Genomic DNA, 12,147 nt, shown 5'->3' with positions numbered 1-12,147 from the left:
TTAAAAAAAATATCCCGACGAAATCATTCAACTTACCCACGTGCATTTATATGCCTTTCCTGATAAATTACACGAAATAAAACTAAAATTATATTAAAAAAATCATTTTGAAAGCTTATTTATAATCATCATAGCAGACATAGGATGTCCACAGCTGGACATCCTATGTCTGCTATGATGAGCTCCATAGATTTCCTATAGGACCGGTTAGAAGCGGCTTGCAGCCAGTGTCTTCCAATGACCTTGACAAGATCGTTTGTCCCCTTTGTGGGAGCACACTAAATACATTGGAGTATTATTATGCGTGGCAATTAAAATACGTGGCGTTCGCGATGCGCGATCGGCCGGGAGCGGCGAATCACATACGTTATTCGTAAACTGATTAATATTAAAAAATTGCATCTACTTTCTATTTGTTTTTGAGTTTTTATGAATTATAAGTACACGGCACTTTCCTAGTATCGTGGTGCCGATAATATAAAATTCACAGACGAGTCTAGGGCGAAACGTTTCCAAAGTTTTTTCTTAGTTTTAAAAGCATCGGAATTAATTTAAAAGCTAAAAAGAGAAAAAATCTCTCAGCGCTGCCCTGCGCCTTCAATATCGCAGGGATGTCAACATAATTGACTTAAATAAAACTTTCCGTCGCACTAAATACTCCGAAAAGTTTACGTCGTTTCGGATATTTCTAACTTTCGTCGCTGTTTCGCCGAGTTTTTCTGAGTCGCCGCCCTGAAAATTTTACGACAGGGGTGTCAAACTCGCGGGTTCGCATGAACATTCTTACAGCTCAATTAATATATTCATTGGGTCAATTTTGTAAGTAGTCTCAGCTAATAACATTTTTACATGAAAAAGGAAAGATAGTATCAGAGAAAAGATGTCAAGTATTAGGACATAAAAATAATTTAACTTCATATATACATACATATACAATACTGTATATATACATATATATACTTGTGGCTACCACGAGACGGTAGGAGCGGCGTGAGTAGGCCCCTCTAGGTAAACCTACGACATTATCTAGGTCGCGGGGAGACACTGGATGCGGGAAGTGTAAGAGTAGTCGGTGTGGCTATCTATGAGAGAGGCTAATGCCTTGAATATTTATTACTATGTAGTAATAAAAAAAACGTTTCTATAATCATTGATTTTTTGCGGCCCAACTAGAATTAAGCATTTGAGTTTCACACCCCTGGTTTACGGTCTTTCGTCGCGCGGAGCTTTCTTTGTTGGGAGTGTTTTTGGGGCGTTTCGTCGATATTAGAGGACATTGCTTCAGTACTGGTATAACGGCAGTTTGTCATAATTAACTTTGAAAAGTTTTCGGTTGCTTAAAATCTGGGATTGATGAAATTCTTCTCTAGAAGACGATCGTACAAAAGATGTTTTGTTCGTCTATTCATTTATTCCATTGGTGTGTCACTAATCGTAAACTTCAAAATCGAAATGTTTTAGAGTATAAATTTTATAAGGATAGTAATAATATTTGTCGGCAGGGTATCATTGTAATTTTTGCAAACTAATTAGTGTAGGATAGACATAACAATGGTTCTCGAGTGACATCCAAAAGCCGATAGACACGTGGCTAGTGTTGGCGACACTAGCAGTATCGACGACGTAGTTAAGTTCTCGGGAAGAGGCAGGATGCGGACAGCGCAAGACGGGTCTCCGTGACGATTTTTGGCAGAAGCCTATGCCTTTCAGAGAGCGTATGTTGCCTCTTATTATGATTAATATTTAAATACACAAAGACTTTATACCAGATAGATTGGAGGTCTTAGAACGCTGATCGCTTACGACGGGCCTCGTTAGAAGTCTCAAGGTACCCAAAGGAGAGAGCTATGCTCGGAGTAAGAAAAGGACCAATATTTAGCCACTTCCGCACATGCAGTGGTAGTCATGCAATAAAATGCACCGCCCGCCAGCCCGCTGATAAATGCGTATGCGGCAAACAATGCGAATCACACAACCGCCACCACCAAATTACTCAACACGTGTTTCACCCCTCCACGGGGCATTTTAAGGAGTTATGTTACACCGATTAGTGCCAAACACAGATTCAAAGTCGGAGATTCGCACTCGAATTAGAAATGAGGAGATCCGCAGAAGAACTAAGATCACTGACTTAGCGCCAAAAAAAAATGCTCGTCTGAAGTTGCAGTGGGCGGGTCATATCGCTCGTACAACCGATGGGCATTAGGGTCGAAAGGTTCACGAGCCTGTAGACTCGGCGAGGTTCAGCACTCGACTAAGTGGACCGACGATATAGTTATGGCCGCAGGAAGTCGCTGGATGTGGGCCCTATAGTGCAGGTTATCAAAGAGATCTTTGCAAAAGAAAAAGAAGAGAAGACAAAACGAAGAGGAAGAATGTTGAGGGCATAACTCTTTCAGCAATTTAGGTTGAGGGATCCCTTCGGTCATAAAGTTCGCCATGTCGGACAAAAAGTTTCATATGAAATTTTTAAATAAAAATCAATATAGAAGATTATAAAAGAACCAATACTGTGGAAGCCGGGCGAAAATAGAAACAATAAAATGTCGTCCTAATCCCAACACTGGCCACTAATAAAATTTCTAATAACTTTCTATTTAACTTCCAACGACGCTTCGACCGCAACTAAGCGTTCTAAATTCAAAAGCAATAAGCGGTTATCCCGATCCCGTTTGTAACTATCGACACATAGACATCGGAACCGACGCCGTCCATTTATTTCATTTTGTTCTCTAATTCAATAGGGCTATAGTTTAAATTAATTTGTAACGCTGTTTACGTGTGTGTGAGTGATTTAAAGATTTTCTATACGTGTAATAATCGTCATGTCCGCTACGTATAATGACGATTGCGTGTGTGAGTGTGCGTGAGACTATCTGGCTTATTAATTACCGGTTTAGTGTTGTGTTACGTGCAACATCTTTAAATGGTATAAACAAGATTTTTTAAATTTCTTTTTTACTATTTATATGATATTTTATTGGCACAAGTCTTCTCTGAGAAGGTATGGGCCGTAATACATCATGCGGACTTTGATTTTTTGTTAACCGTACCATTACCCGACTGTATATACTTACTGGTTATAAGTATTAAACCTTTCAAAGGGGTGACTTTTACACGTACTTTCAATCAACCTGTACAAAGTGATTTCTTTGTAACATGTTTATTTTTTTTTTCTAATGGAATACGATAGATCTATAAATTCTGTCAGCACAGTCAGCAAGAACACATGGATAATAATCAATTTTAATATGTAATTTTTGTTTTAAAATGATATTTCTTGCTATAATATCGCTACGACAGTTATTATTTCTGAAACCATTTAGTTTTGAATAGTATGCCATATATTAATTGACAGAAAATCAGCGATATATTCACCCTGAAGTTTTTACACCTATAACCAATCATTCTATATATACTTTCAGAACTCGCAAACAATGAGTAGAGAATTTTCTGTACAAATAACTAACTAATATAACTACTCTTTCCCTACTCACTAAACTGACTCACGAGTATAAGCTCGCATCTATACAATAACGATTCGCAATTCATAAATATAACAGTTAATTTGAGAATTAACTATAATTGTACAGAAAATACTTTTACGCGTTATTATTATGGTGTACGATTAAAACGGGTGTTTTTTTTATAAAAAAAACCGGTATGAACAACCTCATTAGTGCCACTTCTTAAGGCCGCTTAAATTATTCACTATTAAAAAAAAATAACTAAGAAATGAATCCATTATAAAATGTAATAGAAATGAAATGTTAAATAAAGGAATGAATTTCTAGTATACAACTCGAGACGGGGTCACAAAAAGCTTAAGCCGAGAACTCACGCGAGGAAATCCACAGACAAAACCTAGTACACACTGGCGGTGACAATTGGAATAACAAACAGGCGTTGGTTAATTTAAACGCGCTTGTCACATGTGAACTCTGCTTAAGATTGCTAGTGTAAACTGCGCCTTAAGACGCGGTATAAGTTATAAACGAAGAGCTACAATATTTTTTTCACTACTGACGATCGTGACTCTTTGTACAAAATTTCCGACGCACTATGTTAGGCCGTATGTGCGGGTCTTCAGTAGTGTGTATTGCTTCGGCTGTTGTTGTATTGAAAATGGTCCGGATATGTAAAATACTGTAGGTTATCTGTGGGATGGATCGGCTATGTATTAGCCTGAAGCTTTGGTTTCCATACAAAGACGAGCCGAGAGGCTGATTGATAATGCTGCTTTGGTGAGCGCTAAGTTTCAGAGTTTGGAGCTTCAGTATAAGGAATTACACCAAAATCTTCCCATTCTTCCATTAGACAACAAGATGTACGGATGCACGACATCCATACACACTTCCACACGCACTAAGCGTTTTGCTAATACATTTAAAGCGCGAATAACTTAATGGCTTCATTGTTTCCAGATAATTATATATTAACTTACCCTAATAAGACTTGGAAGTCTTCAAGACAAGAGTGAATTGATTTATTTTGGGCAAGCATGTACCACCCTAGGCAACGTCATCGCTTAAGGTCAGAGGAGCCAGAAGTCAAACGCTTCGCCTTTCCGGTGATCGAAAGTTTTTTCCTAACTGTGGCCAGTTTTCCGGGCTTTATACATAAATATAGCGATTGGAGACTACAAATCCCATCATTATCGATATGTTTATTTAACGAGCAGTTGTTGAGCAGTTTGGAATTTGTAGCATTTTTCTTCAGCACCACGTCTCAAACGCGTTGGTAGAAGTATTCTACCTTTTAATGATCATTATGTCTATATACATTCTTTTATAAAGAACTTACATAGCCCAGTGGAAGCGTAGAATGAACAGACGGTCACTTAAGGTTTTGGAGTGGAGACCACGGACCAGTAAGCGCAACATAGATGACTACCCACAAGGTGGACAGGCATACTTGTGAAGGTCGTGGGAAAACGCCGGATGCAGACCGATTTTAACCAGTCTTTTTTAAATTTATGTAGGTGGCCTCTGTGCCCAGCTGTGAACGTCATACAGCTGAACTCAATGATGATAAGGATAAAGCAAAGTTCTTATTCAAATCTTTATGTCGCAGCGGTCGCGGCTACTTCAAGCGATGTACAATAGGTAGATAGCGGTCTGCTTGTTTAGCTTAACAAATATCCGATAATTATAAATACAGCTACTTCTGTAACGCATCTTACGGTATTCCGCCTAAAATTGAAAAGTAACAGAAAAAAATTTTGATGATGTTAGCTAGACTCATCGAACGGATTAATTACTCCCACCTTCTCTTTGGACATCAAATTAATTTCTTACACTTTCTATGTGACGTAAAATAAAATTTAATGGAGCAGACGTGTGGTTTTACTTGGACACAATTACGGGTCAAACTTATTGCTTTCACGTAATGTTTGTAAATAAAAACTAAATAATAAAAAAAAAACAGAAGAAATGATATTCTTTGATTGAATTTATTCATTTTACTATCAACTTGTACAAAAAAAAAACAAAACTGAAAGGAAAAGTATATTGGATATGTAAAAATTACTTCGTCGATCTTTATTGAATTCCATCGTTGGCCGGATTAAGTTCTTCTACCTTCTGATTGTACACTAAACAGAGTTATTCAAAGCGTTGTTTTTTAAATATAAAACAATTTAAAGTTTTATTCGAACGTGAACTTGCGCCGTGCCCCAAGGAGCGTTCACCTCTGAAGAGTCAGTCGCGACAGTTAAGTGCCGCCACTTGTCACCCACTTGCCTCCGCTATCATATTAGCCACCGATGAAGCAGAAGTGATCCTTTGCCGCTCGCTCAGCAAGTGTAGGCCGGAGAACAATGGATTATTGTAATACTGTAACCGAATTGCCTTTTCACCTTGTCCCAATTATTTAAGCTATTTATTCATTCATCTATTTTGTCCATAAAACAAGAATAACTTTGAATTTATAAACTTTATAGATCGCATAAGTAATAATAGAAGCCCCTCGTGTCCACGGTATCAATTACCTTATGTTATTAAAACTCTAAGTACTTTAATTAATATTATCAATACACCACAATTCACGACATCGTCATCATCATATCAACCGCAGGACGTCAACAACTGAATACAGGTCTGCCTCATAGATTGCACAGGCAGTGCTAATCTACCGATCGCCTACGTGGTGTTTATCCCACGTACTTTCCCTGCAACCGGTAGTTTGTCGAAATTCTCTGTGACTTTTAATAGCATATTGTAGATAGCCTGGTCTTAATATTAAACTGGTAGAGGATAGCCGTATTCGTGCATCTAACACGTGTAACCGATCACCCTGTATAAATAAGTAACGAGTGTTTATTGTTTCAGTAATAGCAAGTGCGTGCGGCTTCCAGCAGCAATACTTCCGGGTAGTGCCTCGTAGCTTGCGAGTGCAGGAAGGTGCCGAGGCTGTTCTGGAGTGCGCCGTCGCTAACCTGGCCGGCCAAGTGCAATGGGCCAAGGATGGGTTTGCACTAGGTAATTAATTCAATTAGCGATAAAACCTGATAGCCTATAAGATGACAGAAAATATTTTGGTTCCCATTTTAATGATCAAATGTGGGCAAATATTCACTAATTATATGGGTAAAGTCGCCAGATATCACTGGCTGCGAGTGAGCATGAGGCCTGTGATTAAAACTTACTAGAGCTTGGGTTATTGGTAAAAAAAGAAAAACTATTATTAAATTTTCAAGCCGAACGCATCAAATGTTTCTTTTAGTTAAATACATTGTTATTTATCTCGCGATGCTCCATATGACGTCTCAAGGGACAGATGCGATCCGCGCAGTACGAGCGACGTAAAATAATTTGATACCAGCTCTTTGCTTAGGATATATAATCATTGTGTAATTTTCGCTTCGCGCAGAGAAATTTTACTTTACTCTTGCAAATTTGGACGTTACGTCTGGATTAAGTAATACCCTGTCAACTGGAAGTAGAGGCATAAATTCTTCTTTAATGCCATCACAAGAACGCCTGCAAATTTCGCAAACGACTTACGAATTCATTAAAATTTCTCTGTGAAATATAAGTAGAGAGGAATCCGCTATCAAATGTTGTAATACACAGCAAATTTAAATATAAACTGAAGGAAAATATTGGGCAATATACGATCTTTTGTTTAAAACAATGATGTTTGCAAACTTTGAAAATACAGACATACGATTTTTTTTCTGTTAGATATAATTTCTTAGTATACCATGGATTTACCAAATATAGATGAATCTGAAAAATTGTATATTATATATAGTATACATATATTTGGATTAAGTGGTAAATACCTCGAAATTTTCAGGAGGCCTTTTTACAATTATGTAAATCAAAAACACATTACGTTTATTATCTAATATGTAACAAATACCTTCTTTTTGTCTTTACTTGAATCTGTTATGTATTTATTATCATCGATTTACAATTCCCGAAGGTGAACGTCAAAGTATTGCAAAGAATCTTTACACCTGTTAAGCGAATTGTTTTGTCCTCTTCCTATAACGCGATGTCCCGGTACGGTAGACTTATCGAATATTGCTTCACCTACCTCGATCACTGGCTATCAAATCATCTTAATTTTATTAATCTTATACATAGCATTTTTTAGTAATATAATAGGTAAGTTCATCATCATCATAATATTAGTCGATAGAGGCTCACTGCACTACCCAGGCCGCCCACGAAGATTGCCACGAGGACTTATCTTGCTCTACTCGCATCCAGTGACTGCCCGCAACTTCAACTATGTCAGGGTTCCATCTGTTAGAGGGCCCACAAACACCACTTCTACCGACTCATAGGCGCCACTCGAGAACCTTTCGGTCGTTGATTACACAAGCGATGTATCCCGTCTATTGTTACTTCAGGCGAGCAAAACTTCGAGCTACATCCGTGACGTTGGTTCTTCCTCTTCAGGTTTGCTTGGACCTCGCTGCAAGGCTTTAAGCACAGATAGCTCTCTAGACGACCTTCAGCCTTTTTATAAAGCCCATCGTAAACGACCTCTGAGATCTATAAGTCATCACCGGCAATGTTCGCTGTTAAAAAACCTCCGTATTTAGATATTTTGGATTTTAAACAGTATTATAGGTATGTTCGGAGACTATTAATTAGAGGTCCAGGGTAACATGGCACTAGCCAAGTATGTTTTTCACAATTTGGAGGCGCAATAAATAATACGACAGTCTAAGCTTTGTCGCGTCTAATTTATTTACATAAGGTTGAGAATAATAGGGAAGCTATTCAGGGTCCCGTAGAACTCTGACACGACTCAGTTCGCCCCGGTGGTAAGAGCAATAAATATAATTAATAAAGTTGGGCGAAACATAGACATTTGTAATTGAATATTGCCCAAATTAACAGGGATAACTATATACAGTTGTGTAGTGATAATAAGTCAACTATGCAGTACATATGTACTTGTTAATTAGAATTCCGTAAACATAAAATCATCATTGAGTGCAGCAACTGTGAGGTTATTCAGACTGATTGGTTATTCTAGTTGTAAAAGCTTTAAAGGATTGAATTTATACCTCACGTGTTTTAATTGATGTAAGTTACATACTGTACAAAAATATGTGGTTCCTTGTGTTAAAAAACGTAAGAATAATGTTGTAACAAATATCGTTTTCAGAATTCGGGTTACTATATATTCAATTTAATTATTGTTTCTCTGTAAAATGTATACTGCCAGGAATTATTTGACTTTTATCATTCAAATACAAAAAAAAATAATGTAACACATTACTTTAGATATAAAAGCCTAAAAACTGTTCGCTGGCGAAATTGTACGTGCCTTTTTAAAGGTTTTATACTTATAATCTAACTATCACGTTAATGATAAAATAAATAAAAGACCTAAATTTTATCTAGACATTTAAGATCTAAAATTTAGATCCTTGAATTTCGGCTTAACAATTATTTGTTAGGAAGTGTACGCCTCAAGGATACGGAAGAGCCCAGCCGTGCCAACTGGGTCAAACGAATATAATAGAAACGTATCTTTAACAAATATACTATGCTAGTACAGAAAACATTGGCAGAAAATTTGTGAAAAAACTTTATTTAAGTGTCATAGCGGACAGATTCGTACGACAATACCAGAGTCATTTAATAATAAATCTATATAGTTTTATTTAAGAAAACCGCTTATCCAGCAGTTTTGTTGTTTACAGCCAGTATAAAAACAACAGTTTCATTTCAATAAAGTATATTCACTTAAAAAAAAAGAATATGAGAATTATTCTGTTTTGTATATAAAGGTATTGGCTTTTTTAATTTACCTACTACCTACTAGTTTGTTTCCAATATTGAAATTCCAAAAAAAAGCTTTTTTTAATTTACGTACAATAATTACGCGATGTGTGTTGTCAGTGACGACATATGGAATCCAAACATGTCACTTACGACTATCTCCCTATTAGATGGTTTAACGTCACCTAGAAAGCAATGAAGGCTATGCTTGTAGCTTCGCTACCAGCTCAAATCAAAAATGTGGATATCCGCAGAAGAACCAAGACCATTGACATAGCTCGATTGCTCGACTGAAGCCACTTCAGTAGACCGAGCACTTCGTAGAACTGATGGCCGACTGAAGGTTCCAGAGTGACGAACACAAGCCGGAAGTAGAATGGATAAGAAAAGGACCAATATTGAGCCACTTCCGCACATGGAGTGGTAGTCGTGCAACAAAGTGCACCGCCCGCCAGCCCGCTGATAAATGCGTATGCGGCAAACAATGCGAATTACACAACTGCCACCGTCAAATCACTCAACATGTGTTTCACCCCTCCACGGGGCATCTTCAGGAGTTATGTTACACCGATTAGTGCCAAACACAGAGTCAGGCACTAATCGGCCCCCCATTAGGCGGATGGATGACATAGTTATATGGTTGCCGATAAAGCAGGACCGATGGTCGCGGCGATCATAGGGGAGACCTATGACTTACAGGAGGCGTCTATTAAGGCTGAATAGAAAAAAAGCATTACACGATGCCAGTCGCTTTCTACCGGTCTTAATGTAAATCTATGAGTTAGGCAAATGTCCAGCAAAAAGTAGACGTTCTACAGCTGAGATTACGATGAATGGTATGTTTCACTCAGTGTGATTTTCATAGTTTCAGCGTAAAATCATAATATAGACATTCGTAATGATAATAAAAATGTAAACAAGGGCGGACCTTGACCTTCACCAGAGCAGAGCTCTGGTTTTATTTGAATAGATTGAATTTGCCAATGGAACAGAGAGAGGACTGCTGAGCCTCGTTTTGTGACAATAATTCATTATTTATTTATTTATTCACCCCTTTTTACTAATAAATAATTTAGGACCGAATCTGGACATCGTTATAAATCTGCTGCTATCAAACACAATCGATACATTACTGAATTTAAGTATAGAATAAGAAACATTCTAGAAAAATTTTTCGTAGTCACTAAATACCTTAAAGATTTTTTTCTCGTCAGATTTGTTATGTTTACACAGTAAACAAAACAAAAATAAACTTTATTTTGCCACACTGAGAGGCCATTCGAGTCAGAATTTCCGTGAGATTGGTTAAGTTATATCGCATTAGCCGTAGAGGTTAGACCTTGCACTAAGATATATCACCTCTTAAATCTTTACAAAGTTTTCTTCTTACTTTTTCTTAAAGTCTTAATAGAATCCTCTGTGTATATATGGTCAAGTTTTATTACCAATTAGGACGAAGTTCACATTAAAATTGAAATTATAAATTAAAAGAATTACGAATGAAAAAAAGTTATGGCACAAAATGACCGATATTTAATTTTAATCCGAAAATTAATTATAGCATTTGTTGTCGAAATAAAAAAAATTAAAAATCACAATACTTTTATCCGTATGAATTTTCTACCGTAGTAATCTTAACGTTGCAATTAAAAATAAACGCACGGCTTCCATCGAACGTTAGCAAGAGATATGTGGTGACGTCAACCGTTCGCGGGCCGCCGTGTAATCGGTTCGCGCCGGACACGCCGTGAAATTGCCGATGGAGTGGTTGAATAATTGACTCTTACATCGCGTAGTCACGGTATCGCAATACAGAATTCGTTAGCGTATGGGTTTTTAATTTACAGTCCAATAACCTTGTCGGCGGTGTCTCAAAATAAAATTTTCACCTATGTCGAAGTGCTTTTAGACGTCTATGAAAAAAAACTTTTTAATTTCCACAAGTAAACCAAGAGCGTTCTACAGACAAAGCCGAGACACTCTATGGAGTCCTCTAACTTAATTATTGTAGAAAATTCACACCCATGGTGCAGTAAATAACCAACAGGCAAATAGGTCGACATAAAAAATTTAAAGGAAGCCAAGCAATAGCAACCGACCGAGTCGAAATTTGGCCTTCTGGGAGACCCTTGAGCCGAAATGCAAAACATACATTGAGTGACAACCCGAGTCAAGATCCCTTTATGGTAGTTCTTGAGCTTTGTGACTCCATAGGGAGTCCGTCTAAACGGCCCCGCGGCCTTTTAATTCAATGAAATTGTAGCATGTACCGGCCCGAGTCGAGACTAATCAGTGAACCGTCATGTTTTGATATCCTAAAAGAGGATTCAACTTCAGCGCCTATACACCCTGCTCCCTCAAACCCATAAAGTGTGAGCAAGGTGAAATGAAAACCCTTTTTTAAGTATTGTTTATTTTTCTGATATAAGAATTCAGAAATTTTTTTTGCGTATTCCTCCAAAGAACGCCACAATTCTTTCACAATTTCTTCCGTATAACTAAAAACATTAAAAATTAAATACTCGTATAAGTTAGTGGACCGAATACAGCCTTTGGTACGCCGGTAAATATAAAATATGGTATTCGCGGAACAACACGGCACCAATTAAGCTCTGATAATTGACAACGCAAGCGAATAACACTCGTAAAGAAACAATTTATTAAAATATTTATTTAAAAAGAATATTTTAACACCATAGCATTCGGTGGAATTAAATTTCTGCAACGGTTTTATTAAATTATTCTTGCGACTAGATGTGCACAAATTTTGGTATGTAATTTATTATCTAAATTCAATATTACAATTTAATATTCGTTTTTAATCTTTCATACATATGCTATGTAAATCAATGTTAATTATTTTAATCAAAGTGGAAAGTGGTCAGGTGCTTAAATTGAT

At 37.2% G+C, this 12,147-nt stretch overlaps 1 protein-coding gene across 3 annotated transcripts in view; it reads left to right on the top strand.

Annotated features, from left to right (window-relative positions):
• Positions 1–12,147, top strand: part of sns (sticks and stones) — a 332,324-nt gene that overhangs the window by 31,485 nt on the left and 288,692 nt on the right. For all 3 annotated transcript variants that reach the window (XM_068768331.1, XM_068768332.1, XM_068768330.1), the window contains exon 3: positions 6,330–6,479. In XM_068768331.1, the coding sequence (XP_068624432.1) occupies positions 6,330–6,479 (150 nt within the window). The remainder of the gene's footprint in view (positions 1–6,329; positions 6,480–12,147) is intronic.

The sequence above is a fragment of the Battus philenor genome, unplaced genomic scaffold (assembly GCF_028537555.1).
Source record: "Battus philenor isolate CCGP_79_NKW_IND1 unplaced genomic scaffold, ilBatPhil1.0.hap1 SCAF_25, whole genome shotgun sequence".
NCBI classification, from domain to species: Eukaryota; Metazoa; Arthropoda; class Insecta; order Lepidoptera; family Papilionidae; genus Battus; species Battus philenor.
The sequence above is the reverse complement of the archived record's forward strand: the minus strand, read 5'-3'. Positions and strand labels throughout refer to the sequence as shown.